Raw genomic sequence first — 14,408 nt, 5'->3', positions numbered from 1 at the left:
TTCAGTTTGGCAATTTGCTCAATTGTTATATTTAGCCGTCGCTCGTGTTTAACCTTTTGATTAATAAAAATGTCTTAACTTTACTTTATGCATGATTTTTGTCTATATAATAAAAAGAAAATTACACGGTGGCTTGACGATATGAATTTTATTTTCTCGTGGTAAAAGCAATATTTTACTCATTCGCTGCGCTCATTCGTAAAATATTGCTTTACCACTCGAAAATAATATTCAAATCTTCGCGCCGCCGTTTAATATCCTCTATATATATTTTTTTAGCTTTGAGGTGAAAATTAAAACAGTAAAAGTTCTGTCAAAAGACAGCATTCGATTTTTGTCGTGCTTCACCATATTAGTGAAAAATGACCACGGTGAACTTTTATTGCTGTAATTTTTATCTTGTATTAGAATTATAGCATTTAGTCGTTTTATTGTTTCCTATACATTTTTGATCTTGTTGTTTTTTGACAGATATTTGCTGCGGACTAAACTGAAGACATTGAGCTTAGATTCCTTTCTTGGCCATCGTGTTCGACGTTGTCAATTGTGACGTATTTCTTTTTACATATAAAAACTTAAAAATACTAGAGAAAAAAATCTATTACCCGACGAGGGAATTCCAGATAAAATTTCACGCGAAAATGTCTATCGCACGAATCGCTAACGATTTATTAGATCGTGAGCGGTTGAAAACAAAATTCGCTTAACACCTCACACACCTGGGGGCCAGTGGGGGACACCTGGGGGCCCGGATGCCTTGTCATAAAATTCCATTATGATTATGTCATAACGGTTTTTTAAGAGGACTAAAGTTATAAAATACTACTGCTTAGTTTGCTGTAAGTATTCTTTTGTAATTTTCAGGACAATAAAAAACAGAGAGCTTGCAAAAGTAACGTATGTAACAGTCCAGGATAAAAGAAAGATCACAATTTACCTGTCAGTACATTTTATGTTATACAAAGCAATAACTGAAAGAATTCTTGCACACTCACGATAGTCTAGAGTATCGATAGGAGTATAGGCCATGAACAAGACGTAACATGTAATGCAGCGAAATGCAAATTTCGTAAAACTAAACTTGAGAAATTCTGCGACCAGAAACAAAATCTAGCAAATTGTGAAACGTCAGGAGGAACATTTAGGAGGAACTTCTTCACACATTCGTCGGCTTCAAGTGTAAAAACTGCCATCTTACCAGCTGTAACACGCGTGTGCGATTTTGGGCTGATATTTTATCCAACTCACTGGTAAATTTTCGGTGCTGTTGTTAAAAACAAATCGACCACATTTTCCATTGTCGACGCATGCATAGTCTACAAATGACATTATAAATATCAAAAACTTTGCAGTGAGTCTTTTTTTAGATTTGGACATTTTATGCAGTCATTCCTACAGTCTATTGTCTTTTAGAGTGTAGAAAATGAAAAAAAATAAGGTTCCTTTCGTTTGTTGTCCCGTTTAGACCATGTGAATGTTACCCTTGCCATTTATTTCTTTCAAATAAAAAAAAATCCACGTGAAAATGAAGAAAAAATTCTCAGACAGATGAAGGAAAAATACAATTTACATACGAAGCTAAAAAGGTCCATTGTTTCCACAGCTCTCGTCGTCATCTGCTGTTTGTGTGTGCGTACGGCTTGAAGATCATTTCAGACTTCTCTTTTTTCGCAAACCAATGAGAAAGTTTACTGTTAAAATAGTACAGCCTTTTCATAAAATTGAGAATAAAATCTCAAGTGGTGCTTGATGTGTTTCATTGGAGGAATTCTGACCACCTCTGGTAAAATGATTTGTTAACTGAAACAAAACACTTCTTCTGACGGAATCATGGACGATGGCCGTTCCGTGCGCGTATTCTACGATTAAATTTTGTTTGAATTAAATTTATCTTCCATTGTAAGTAAAACTTTATAATAAAACAAATAAAAAAGCCTTGACCGTGCTCTGTTTCGTTATGAATCACGCAAGGAGGTGACGAGAGCACAAAAGTAGTGAAGGGTGAAACACTTGCCGCTTTATTTGTCAAGTAATCAATTACTCCCCAGTGCTGTGTTCTTGATAGTGCCATGGTATCCATGTTTGACATGCATGTTTAGCTTCATATTGAACATTTTAGGGACATTTCTTGTTTCTAATAATAATATTTTTATTTTTTATTAGTAGATTTTCGGTAGTAGCGTATATTAACCTTGCTTTAATTCGTTTATGGGGCAGTTCTTTATGGTGTTATATATACCATTTTGTAACGTCACAAGAAAACAATCAAGATTTTGTATACAAGATAGGGGATTTTATTAACTCATATGATGTAACAAACTGCAAAGTGGAAGTGGTGGTGCCGATTGCTATAATTTTAAATCGTTTGCAGAATACCTAGTTACTCTATCCTAAAAATCCTTGCAGTGCTGAAAACAGAAGTTTCGCTACTTAAAAAAATGTTTGTGTTATGATATTATATTTTCTAACATACTTAATGTTAGTTGCATTTCTTTTGTAAAGAGTGCATTATTATTTTCTAGGAATCCTGTCGATTCGCCAAAGGAAGCTATCCAAATTGAGAATTTCAATGACGTTGAAGGGAGTGCCCTTCTGTTAAATCTTTTATTTTCGGGATTCAGAATTTTATCTATGAAAGAAGACAGTGTTAAATTGTTACCATGTCCACTGGGTACATTTTCCAATATGTCAGGCTACTGGGCGAATAGATGCACAAAATGTCCTCCAGGTATGTAACGTCTTTATGTGAGTAAAAAGAATAGTCGATCACAGGATTTCGAGCGCAATTTTGTTTAAATCAGCACGAGTATTTTTTTTCAAAAACTAACCAAATTGCTCCAGCCCGTAGTGCGAGTGCAATTTTTAGTCTTTGAAATATTTACGACGGCTGATTTTTCCCAACTTGAATTGCACGAGAAAAATTATCATTACTTGTAAATAATAGACATACAAATAATTAACTGCAAGTGCATGACAAACAAGACGTGTACGGACGCTTACCTTTTCGATTCTTTGTTAAAACATTATGGAGTTACCGGGCTTTGTAAAATGCAGATGCCGCTACGGAATTTTAAGGCTCTTTGTCATGCATTATAAGGTGCTTTTATACTTATTCAGTTACACAGGTATGGGCTGAAATGTGCAACTTCAATTCAGGCTTGTAATTTTCCTTCTTTACGAGCTGTCGCGTAAGAAAATTATCCGTTAGTAGCTTTTAATAGTTTCGTAAAGTATCTCTTGTGCTGCACAAACGTCCAGTAGTCGGTTCTTTGTTTTATATACTTGTAATATTCGTTAAATCGGTTAAACTTTGCATGTATCGATATGTTTTTGCTCTCCCTCCAAACCCTCTGACAACTGCTAACCTGCAATGCAGGCGTCTCCCCTGGGCGCGCGAGAAATCAGCTAGTATTAGCTCGCGATCGAGTAGATTCGCCGCCATGTTGGAAGGGGTGAGTCGTGTTTTCTCTCTCCCAATCCTCTCCCGCGTACGTATACAAGATGGCACTAGCCCAATCAAAGTGCAGTCGCTCGCTAAAATACGCCTGCGTTGCAGGCTAACTGCAGAAGTCATTTTGTTTTGCCGCATGCACTTTCGCGATTTTCCTGTCAGTCAATTCAATTTCAACTTTCTGCACTCAATTTAACCTTTTTGCACTCAATTTTTAAATTCTCCATTACAAAGCCAGTAGATGGTAGAATCCATTACTCTCGTTTCAATTTGTTTATAAACATTTTAATCTTCCTCTGTAGAGCGGTATCTGTCTGTTTTGGATTCAGTTTAAATCTCACACGAACCCTTCACATTTTTGCAATTGTTTCTTCTTCATCCAAGTAATCAAAACGTCAACGAAAAGAAGGCTGACATGAAGAACACGTACATTTGTATCCTAGTCCGGTTTTAATGAAAAACCAGTTAATTAATAATCTACGTGAACTATGTCACGATATTTTAAGTCATTACTTTTCCCTATTAACGAAGTTACTTTCAAATTAAAAGAGACCAACGTAATAGTTTTCTAAGGTCGAAAACAACACCAGGGAAGTAATACTAAAACGTAAATCATCAAGAATAGTTAAGACTGAGAAAGTACGAGGCACATTTGAAACGGCATACTTGTAAACATTGGCTTTGTTTCAAGCCTGTGCCATCCGCAACATAGCTCCTTTAGTAGCCTAACTTTTGTAAAGTTAGTCTAAGATATTAATTTCAATGAACCAACCCGTTAGAAATCTATTTCGATTTGACTGACTAAAATTTAGCTGTCATATGCGTCCATGCGCTTTAAAGTATCCTTGGAGGATTTTTTTTATTCGAGCTGAAATACGGACTCACAGGTTGGGTTCAATCCCTATTTCTTACGCGGTAAAGTAATGTTAGATTACAATTATTATTTTTTTCTAGGAGGATTTTACTCTGATGCTGTCGGACATGTTGGGGAAAGCTGTAAGAAATGTCCAAATGGTTCTTTTGTGTCATTTGACAAAGCACCAGGAACAAGTAAAGAACACTGCAAGTCTTGTCCTGAAGGTAACAGTAGAATTGTCTACATGATTTCCGTTTATTATTTTCATTTTCGCAACCTTCTTAATGATCTTTCATGTATTAAACTTATCAGAACCAGCTCAAACATTTGACATTTGTTAAAATAAATTAGTGCATTTGCTTTTTTTAGGGCAACTCTTGTTCTCTTTTTAGAGTCCGACTCAGAATATCAATAATCGTTGGACAGGCTCGAGCTCCCTCAATCGAAAATCCTAAAACTTTGCCTGAAGAACACCTTTGGAGAACTATGTTCGAAAATATTATTTTTTTCTTCTCGGCATTTATACTTTTCGAGAAATTAAGAAAAACCGAAAATAGTGATTTTAGCTCATTAAATATGCAAAAATATGCGTAAAATTGGCAAAGTTCTCGGTATTGTTATCAAACCAACTTTCAATGCAATGAATCGAAATAAACTTAGAATAAAAGCTTTATCTTTTTTCTTTCAAGCAACAGACCCCTTTAATTTTTTTCTAGCTATTTGGTTTTCCATCGCCTTTTAAAATATTGCGCTGTTAAGCACTTCTGGAAACGGCAAAAATTAAGAAACTTTAGAGGCCAAAAAAGCACCTTGGTATGTCCGATATCAAGTCAAATTAAACACTGCGCAAAAGCTCTATGTCTCTATTATTGAAATATCAAATAAAAAATCTGGGCACTTGAGATTCACACTGATAAGAAACGCAAGTTCACGATGTATTCATGCGTAATTTGCATAATGCTTATTTTGAAAGATGTCTAACGCTGAGTGGTCTGCTTCGCTTTATTTACATTTAGAATCTATGATTTGCAAAAAAATAAGGCAAGTTTAAAATCGTTTTTACTTTTTTCTTGTAATGCCTATACATAGGTTATATAGAGGCCCAGAACGAAGAAAATAGTAAAGTGCCTTTGTTTGGTTTCATACTTTTTTGTACTTTGATGGTGTTTCATTTGAGTCGTCTTTGAAAATCATAAATTTATTAGCGGGCACTCTGTTGTAGATAAGCTCCTTATAAGAATAAATGTAGGACATTCAGATACTTGTACTCCGATACATATTAATCAAACAGATAACTTCGAAGGGTTGGTTTAGTATCCCCATTCATTTCTTCTGATGAGGCTGTATGCACTTTAGGAATTCTCAAAATTAAAAAAAATAAAAGAAAAAGGATTAATTGATTATCAGTTTGATAAACATCTAAGTTGGATGCTATCGAGCCGAAATGCTCAACTTGCTAAACTAACATAATTATATTTCGAAACAGTCTCCCTGAAAAAAGTTGTGCAACATCTTTTACATTCTCAACAGGAACGGAAACGGATTTCTTCGCTGGACTTCGTGCTTGCAAATGCTTGGAAGAATTTCATCGAACCCACATGTTTGAGAAATGTCACAAATGTGTACGAGGACTGAAATGTAAAGATGATTACGTTTCTTTGAAATCTGGTTATTGGTGGGAGTGGCGGAACGAGACATACAAAGGACGCTACCGAGATTTTATTGCCAGTCTCTTGACATCTTCACCAGCATTAGATGCATCTAGCGTACAATACCCATTTCCAATACCAACACCTTACCAGTGTCCAAGAGAAGAGTCTTGCAAAGGTGGGTTAGATTCTTCGTGTGAATATGGCTACGAGGGTCCACTATGTGAACTTTGTAGATCAGGTTTCTATAAACAATTACAAACGTGTAAAGAATGTCCCTCGAAGAAGTGGATAGTGGGGCAGCTTTCGGCCATTGCAGCTATCGTATTTATAGTGACTTTGATTTTGTTATGGACAAGCAGGAGAAACAAAAAAGATGGAAGCAAACAACTTGTAATAGACATGTTCTTCTCAAAACTTAAGATCGTAATTGGCTTCTATCAGGTTACCTATGGTTTACTTCAAGCGTTCTCTTACATAAAATGGCCAGGCTCCTTGAAAGTTATCGCCAAATATTCAGGAATACTCCAGATGGATTTTCTTCAGGTTGCACCAATGAATTGTCTTTTTGAACGATTTCGCGTGAATGCCTTTGGAAGTTTGCTGGCGATGATGGCAATAAATGCTGCTGTAATTGGCGTGTCAGCTCTCTTTTATGGAGTGCGGAAAGTAATAGTCCTACGAAATCAAAACCTGCGAAACGATGAGAAGTCAAGAACAATTTCACAGACAAAAGAGCACGTGTTTAGGAATTTGTTTTTCTTCATACACGTGACTTACCTGAGCACGTGTGCCAAGACAGTTAACGTACTACCGATAGCTTGCCAGAAGCTTTGCCGAGATGACAAGGAGGAAATGTGTTACAAGTACATGAAAGCGGATTACAGCATACAATGCCAAGGCACAAAGTACAATTACTGGCTTATCGTGGCCTACATTTCTAGCGGCTACATCGTTGCCCTCCCTGTTTCCTCATTCATCATCCTTTGGAGAAAACGAAGTACAATACCAGCGACAATGGACGTTGGCGTATTGCAGGATTCAAGTTATGGCATGGAAATGATTTCAGGACTGAGTTTTCTATTTGAAAACTACGAACATCGTGCGTGGTATTGGGAATTGGTTGAAACGTCTCGTAAAGTGATCCTTACATCTGGTCTGATTCTTGTGGGTCAAGAGAGCAGGTCCTATATTGGTTTGGCATGGGTCATTGCCGGGATGTATGGAATGCTTTTCTCCTGGATCAAACCCATACGAGACTTGACCGAGAACAGATTAATGACGACGTCTATTGCTGTTACAGTTGTTAACCTGGGTATTGGTGCTGTGAGCAGGATTCCCGCAGAGAACATACCAAGATCGACCGACAAGCACGTGGACGCAGTCTTGTTCAAGCTGTTGGTTATAGGGGCAAACACTTCGGTAATTGGTTTACTTGCTGGTAAGATAACAAGACCATTAGCACTTAGATCTCAGCTAACCTTTCTTAATTAATGATCATGGGGTTGATATTGTAAAGCCGTTACACAAGTTTTAAACGTTTATTTCATTTCTGTCAATATTCCTGTGTCAGATGTCATTAATTTTTACGAAGTTATTGTTTTTATGGCAGAGTCGTGTTTTAGTCAACCATGTTGTTTTTAAATTTTGAATGACAGTTTTTGCAGAAGCATTAGTAGAATAAGGTTAAGCACATTTTTGTTGGTTTAAGTTCTCATGTCGGTAATTTGAAGTGTCCTTTCGCAGGGAAGAAGACAACAAAACCACCCGTATTGCCAAGTAGAAGTGATGACATATAGTTTTAAAAATCCACTTATGCGTGCAATGCTTTCGATTATTTTTCATCTTTGGACAGGACATAAGAAAACCTTTTTAAAAGAATTGACAACGTGCTCTCGTGCCACTTTAAAAAAATGAACCGATTCCTATACAAATCGCATATCGATGGAGATTTAAGGCAGAACTAGAGTATTCTCGTGTTGCGTCATTAGGGAAGATAAAGTGCTTCAGATTCATCCTATTCCTAGAACTGCACCATTTTTCAGTAAAGTTTCTTGGGAATGATATATAACGCAATAATATTCACTACAATAGGATTTATTTTATTCCTTTAGTGCGTAACACTAGTCTTAATCCAACTTCAGTGCCTTTAATATTCAATGTAGATATGCAGGTAAATGAACCTAATTTAGTGTTAATGTTTTAATCATCGATAAACTGTCATATCTCTGTATGGAACCCAAAGAGAAACACGAAACACGAGTGTTTTATGGTTTCTGAGAGAAACCTTGTAAACGTATATTTATATTTGACACACCATCAAAGTTTTGCTTCAATTATAAATTCCTTCTTTTCTCGTTTATTTTAGCTCAGTACGCAGTGTTTCTATATCGCTACCTCAAGGAATGGCGCAAAAACCCACACTGGTCCTTTTCATGCTGTCTGGGTTTGCTTCTGCCTCTCAATGATTTGCAGGGAGAAATACGCGGCTTAGCTAATGCCAACGTTCTTAAAAACCAGCTCCAAACCGGGCAAATTGATAAGCCGACCTTTCTTTCTGCCGTAAAAGCCAGTGGCGCCATCGATGTAACCCTCGAAGACGGTGAACAAGGTGATGTTAATACAACGGAGGTACAAGAGAACAATTTCAAAGATGACGACCGCAAGCACAGCGACACAAAACGTCATCATGGGACCCAAACACAGCTATGCTCGATTCCAATCTACCACTTTTCGGGGAATGGGCCAATGAGCGACAATGTTGAAAAATTTCTGTGAGTACAATAAACAGACAAGTATGTGGTATAAAGCTCAAATTATGTGTACTTAGTCTCAGGTGAGGTCTACACGGGACCGGTTTTAAAGTGCACCTAACCCCCGAAACGATACTTTCAAAATTGATTGTACATGAGTTACAGAGTTGAATGGTTAAATACTTCTTCATCTCAATGATGCGTTTTTAAGTTATGAAGGTTTATTTTCCCAATATGTTAATGAGTATGACGTCTACCCAGTCTTCATTCAATATATAGATTTTGACTGGTTCACACAAGCAGTATTTAAAAAGCATTATCATAATACTCGCAATTTCCACAATTTTTATTGTAAATTTGGTGTCTGGTAATGGCGAGTAAATAATGATATAAGCAAAACAAGTATGCTTAAAAGCCTGGGTAGACGTCATACTCATTAACATATTGGAAAAATAAACCTTCATTAACATCGCAACATTGAGATGAAGAAATATTTAACCATTCAACTCTCAAACTCATGTAGAATCAATTTTGAAAGTATTGCCGCAGGGGTTAGGTGCACTTTAAACGAATCCTAATGAAACGTCGGACGGAATACAGTAAACACCCGCATATAAGAACACATGATTTCGGAGGTCAGGCTGATCGGGTTCTTATTTAATGGGTGCTTAGTGACAAATCAGCCTCAAGGTGTTCTTAAAATGTTCTTAAATTTCTATATTAGTAATACTACCCAAAAATGCCCCTAGATGTAAAAATAGCATAAATTAATAAATATTCTTTAATTTTTATGATCACAATCAATACTATATCATTGAGCCTATAGATGAGATGACTGGCTGTCCTTCATTATAGGTAATGATGAATAAAATCACTTGTATTTTTAGGAATTATGACACCTTTTCCATTTTATAAGAACATGCTGAATTTTTCAGGCTGATCTTGTTCTTATAAAAATGGGGCTTTATTTGCCAAATTTCAGCCTGGTGTTCTTAATCCATTTGTTCTTATATGCGGGTGTTTGCTGTAATCCTCCTGTTTACCCTGGACCGTTCTGAAACCCGTCCGGAACGGTCAAAACCTGGAAAACAGTTAGACTGTGAACCTTAGTGTCATTCAGACGAATAGATATATCAGGCATTCGAAATATTAGCGAAGGAACTAGGACCGGAGGTGATTTACCTCACAAGTAACGATAAAAAATACCTTTGCTGATCTTTTTAGCTTGAAAACTGTTTATTTAAAAAAATATAATGTGGTAATTGTTTTTCGTGATAATGAAATAATAGAGCCATTTTCACTTGAGTGTCGAAAGTAATTTGCGTTTACTTTGGTTTTGTATTGCTACGCTCAGTGATTGGCTTAAAAAAACTCGCGTGACTTTCTTAACCGATCATAAGTAAAACAAAAACCAATCGTGACTTGCTCGCGTTGTTTCCGCGCTTCATGTAATTGCTTTGAGTTTTGATTGGACAATGGATTGCTCTACGTCCTTTATGATTTGCCAGAGTAATAACTTAGGTTTTGGTCTTACGACGCTCAATTGAAAACCGCTCTACTAGCTAATACTTACTAAATATACTAGGATAATACTATAAAACAGCTTACGTTTTCTCCAGGTCTCAGCCCTCCATTCCAGTAAACAGGGATCGTCGTTCCAAAGAGGATGAAAGAAGTAACACTGCAACTGACTTGGAAAAGAACCAATCAAGCGTGATAAAAGGAACACGCATAAGCTGAGATTTGAAAATACTCAGAAAACTGAACATACCAAGTAGTTATGAAAACAACTTGTTTACTAGATGTCGTAATTAATGATGGACATGTGCATTTCGTAGAAAGGCTGTATGCTATATATTCCTAGATGTTACTGCAGGGCGTGAATTTAAATAGAATAAACCGAGAGGATAAACAAATCAAGAAGGTAAAACATATGTACATTAATTGCTGGATGAAGTTAGTTTAAGCTCGGTGTAGTTATAGTCAACCCAGTCAAGAATCGAACAGTAAATCATGACAAGCTTCATGGCCTTAGAGAACGTTTTTGCACTTTAGCTTGATAAGGTTAGGCACAAAAATATCTGCCGTTTCATCAATTCCTTGTGCTTTTTGTTAGAAAATAAAGTAAGACTGTTTCTCCATCTTTTGTGTAAAACTTGTGCATTGTTGTGATGTGAAAAGTATCTACCAGCAGAACAACAATATTGTTAATTCCATAAGCAATATTGAAGAGCTCGCGAGCATTACACTTAATTATAAAATAACTCAGATACTACGCGCGCTCTGATTGGTCAAAAACCTATGTACTATTGTACCGGTAAAGTCCCGCTTCTGTCCCGACATGGCCGCACTTCGCTCGAATACGCATAAGGACGAAGAATTAACGTTAGTTTAATGTATTCTTTTGGTCTATATTATGGTTAAAACGGAGGATATATGATTATCGTAAATGATCATTATGAAAATTTACTGAGGGTGGATCACAAAATTGAATTTTCCCGCCCACCACAGTTGAGCAAAAAACGAAAAAAACGAAAACGCAGAGACAAACACTGAGTGAGTGAGAAGTAACAGAATAAACAGGTCCGCTTTCACTGGACTGGAAAAATATGGATATGGTTCCATTCAATATTAACTCGGAAATGTTATTTGAAAGGAATTAAAACTGATCAGATTTGTTGCGATGAGCTAGAATTATTTTGATGGCAGCACCTCCTACTGAGTTCTTTTACGCGCTTAAATTATATCTTCAGTTTTGCGTGCTTTAAGTCTGTTATTCGGCGAAAACGAAAGAATACGGAATAGATAAATTCAAAACAAATTTCTAAAGCAGTGTTTGTGGAACTAACCTTTATTCTCAATACCTTCGTCAGTCTGTGAAGTTTGTAAACTTGCAAAGTTTTCGTGCAGTCTTTTACCTGCTTTTACTTTCGCGGTGAATGACTCCGGCCACAATTTGCTAGATTAAACAAGGCAAAGTTTAGGGCAAGTAATAAAGGATTACGGTGTAAATATATTTTACACTGCTATTGTGAAAGACGAGAATGTATCACTTAAATTTTATCATAAACACGACAAAACAATTTCATTACATTTTAGCAATCCGGGAGCGGAAAATAACGACAGTTTATGTTACTTTAACCGTCTTTGACTGTTTTATCTCTAATTGGCATAACATTCACCATAAACAAAGAAAAAGAAGATGAAGAGACATAATAGAGGTCACTTTCAGGTTTCATCAAGGCTCCCCTTGAAGGTGTATTGGATTCGAGGCTGAGAAGAAGTGAGTGAGAGTGAGCGAGTCCAATTTCATGTTTTCCAGTCGAGATCAATCGAAAGAAAAAGCAAGAGAATTGATCCCCTCTCGGCCAATATTCCATACGAATTGAAAGCTTGTCAGCATCACCCCAAATTACATCCCGATAATGTTCTTCCTATACGTCACTCAAATTCATGCAAAGATTTAATTGATTACAGTTTACAGTATCATATTGCATCCCTAAGAAATCTAAGAAATCTATACAAAAAATGGTCTCTTCGAAAAACTTGAGAACAGGTTATATCATAACAACTACCTTGAGTTCACATTAAGTAGTAAAAAATTATATTTTTATTGCTACGCAAGAAAGCGACAAACTTATAATTAACTGTTAACATAAACATCCACACGAAAAAAAAAAAAAAACACCAGATGGCTCAGTGTTATCTTAACCAATCATAGCAAACACTAGCAGCTTAGATCGAACAAGAAGCTTACGCAAACAATCTTTGGCGACAAATTGTTGTGCTATAGCATTATTGGAATGGCGTGCTTGGAATTTTAAGCAGATTAGATTTAAAGCTATTTTTCCAGAGCGAGAAAAAAAACTTATTAAACAGGCTAGGCATTCCCTGCATCAGAGGGAGCTCATGACATTTGCCACAATGGTTATGGACATTTATCGCTATTGTGGTAAAATATGAGCTAGTCATTAAGTTTAAAAATATTCACCAGATAATACACCATATTGTTGGAAATTCCCGTAGCCAATCACGAATGAGGCTTCCAGCTTAAAGCTACTGTTATTGACAGAAGCTGAGAAGTTTGGTTTGTTTTCGGATTTTTTGCTTGCTTGCTTGCCGTCACCAGCTTTACATCATACTGCTTTCAGCTCAACACAAACCAGAAGCCAGATATTCATCTCACTTCCCGCGAGTTTAAAAGGTATTTTCCTTTTTTGTTTGTTTGTCTGTTTAACCGGATTTTCTTTTTAACAACGTAAAACAAAAGCTAAGCAATTCTGTTATCTCTCATTCTACAATCTGCCGATTTAGAGCCCTAACGATGAATTGTAAATGAATTTTACTGAAAGAAGTTCAACTATTTCATTAGATTTGAGACTTCCGTTCTAACAAGATTGTAAAAGGAGAATTGCATGTGATAAAAGCGACGAATCGTCCTCTTTCCAAGTAACTGAATAGTTGACTCAATTATAGAGCAGAGCACAGAGGAACAGAAATAGAAATAATAGCGATCCGGGAGCGGAAAATATAAACGACAGCTTATGGTATTTTGAGACTGTTCAAACTATGCTTTTTGAATCAAACTGGCTTGAGTTTCACTGTAAACGAAGAAACTACTACAAAATTAAGATCACTCTCATTTTTCATGGTTTTGCTTTATTTTAATTGAGATTATAAAGACAAAGCGACATAAACGAGAAAACTTATAGACGAATGTGACGACCCCCGGAAAACAATAGAGGAACTTGTTTAACTGAAGAAACTAGTCGCGGCTTACAAACAGAAGCTCAAACTCTTATTACAAAGCAAAGTTCAAGCGAACCCAATACAAACAATATGCAAATAGAAATAGCATGCAAAAAGGCCACTAAATAAAGGAAACTAATTACACGAAAACATAGCACTAAACATGAAACTATGAAATAGATATAAGTTAACCCTCGGACGTACAAGGGGGGAGGGGGGAGGGTGGATGCCACCGCCCCCATAAGGTTTTTTCCAAATTTTGAAAAGCGGATTTAATCTACAATGCTGAAACTTTCAGTAGCTGTTCATTCAGCCTTTATGGAAGTTTTGATATGTCAACCATATGTCCATGATGTTTGACGTTGCCATGGCAACGTCATAAATACAGGCAGGTCTTGCCAAAAATCGTCATTTTAAACATTTTTCTTTATTTTTTCCAATTTATGACTTTCTAAGAAAATTCTAAGAACCCAATTCTAAGAAAATGTTGAAATCCAAGATGGCGGATCCAAGATTGCGGCTCAAATGACGTCACAGCCAATTAAAATTATGTCATCTTGTAGAGTAAGCTAAGGGCTTTCTTATCAGTGTAAAATAATCTCGCTACGCCTTAATATAACGAAAACTCGGGGAAGGGGTTCCATGCCCCCCCCCCCCCCTTGTACGATGGTGGGGGTATGTGTTTGCTTGTACGTCCGAGTGTTAAGAAACAGATTGAAATTGATTGAATTGGCTATTTTACGAGATTTCACGAGATTTTCCCACAAATTCACCATAGCAACGTAGAATATTTATGTATTGACTGATTTGACAGGTCAATATCTGTTTAACAACGGAATTCTGTTCTCGAATATACCGGTCTGGCCGGCCAGTTCTGACCATTGCAAAGCGCCCTTAGATCAGAAAAAGTTTCTCCTTTCAAAGCCGGGCCTTGAAGCTTTGGTGACAAG

General features: G+C 36.5%; 1 protein-coding gene across 1 annotated transcript; it reads left to right on the top strand.

The window, feature by feature from the left end:
* The first annotated feature begins 5,905 nt into the window (after nucleotides 1-5,905).
* Nucleotides 5,906-8,734, top strand: LOC144659334 (uncharacterized). Its single transcript, XM_078519748.1, has 2 exons — nucleotides 5,906-7,397; nucleotides 8,325-8,734. Exons 1-2 carry the CDS (start codon nucleotides 5,906-5,908, stop codon nucleotides 8,732-8,734), a joined length of 1,902 nt encoding a protein of 633 aa, XP_078375874.1.
* The last annotated feature ends 5,674 nt before the right edge of the window (nucleotides 8,735-14,408 follow it).

Source organism: Oculina patagonica, chromosome 7 (genome assembly GCF_052425735.1).
Source record: "Oculina patagonica isolate OP01 chromosome 7, crgOcupat, whole genome shotgun sequence".
NCBI lineage: Eukaryota > Metazoa > Cnidaria > Anthozoa > Scleractinia > Oculinidae > Oculina > Oculina patagonica.
Note: the sequence above shows the minus strand (reverse complement) of the source record. Positions and strands in the feature narration are given on the sequence as shown.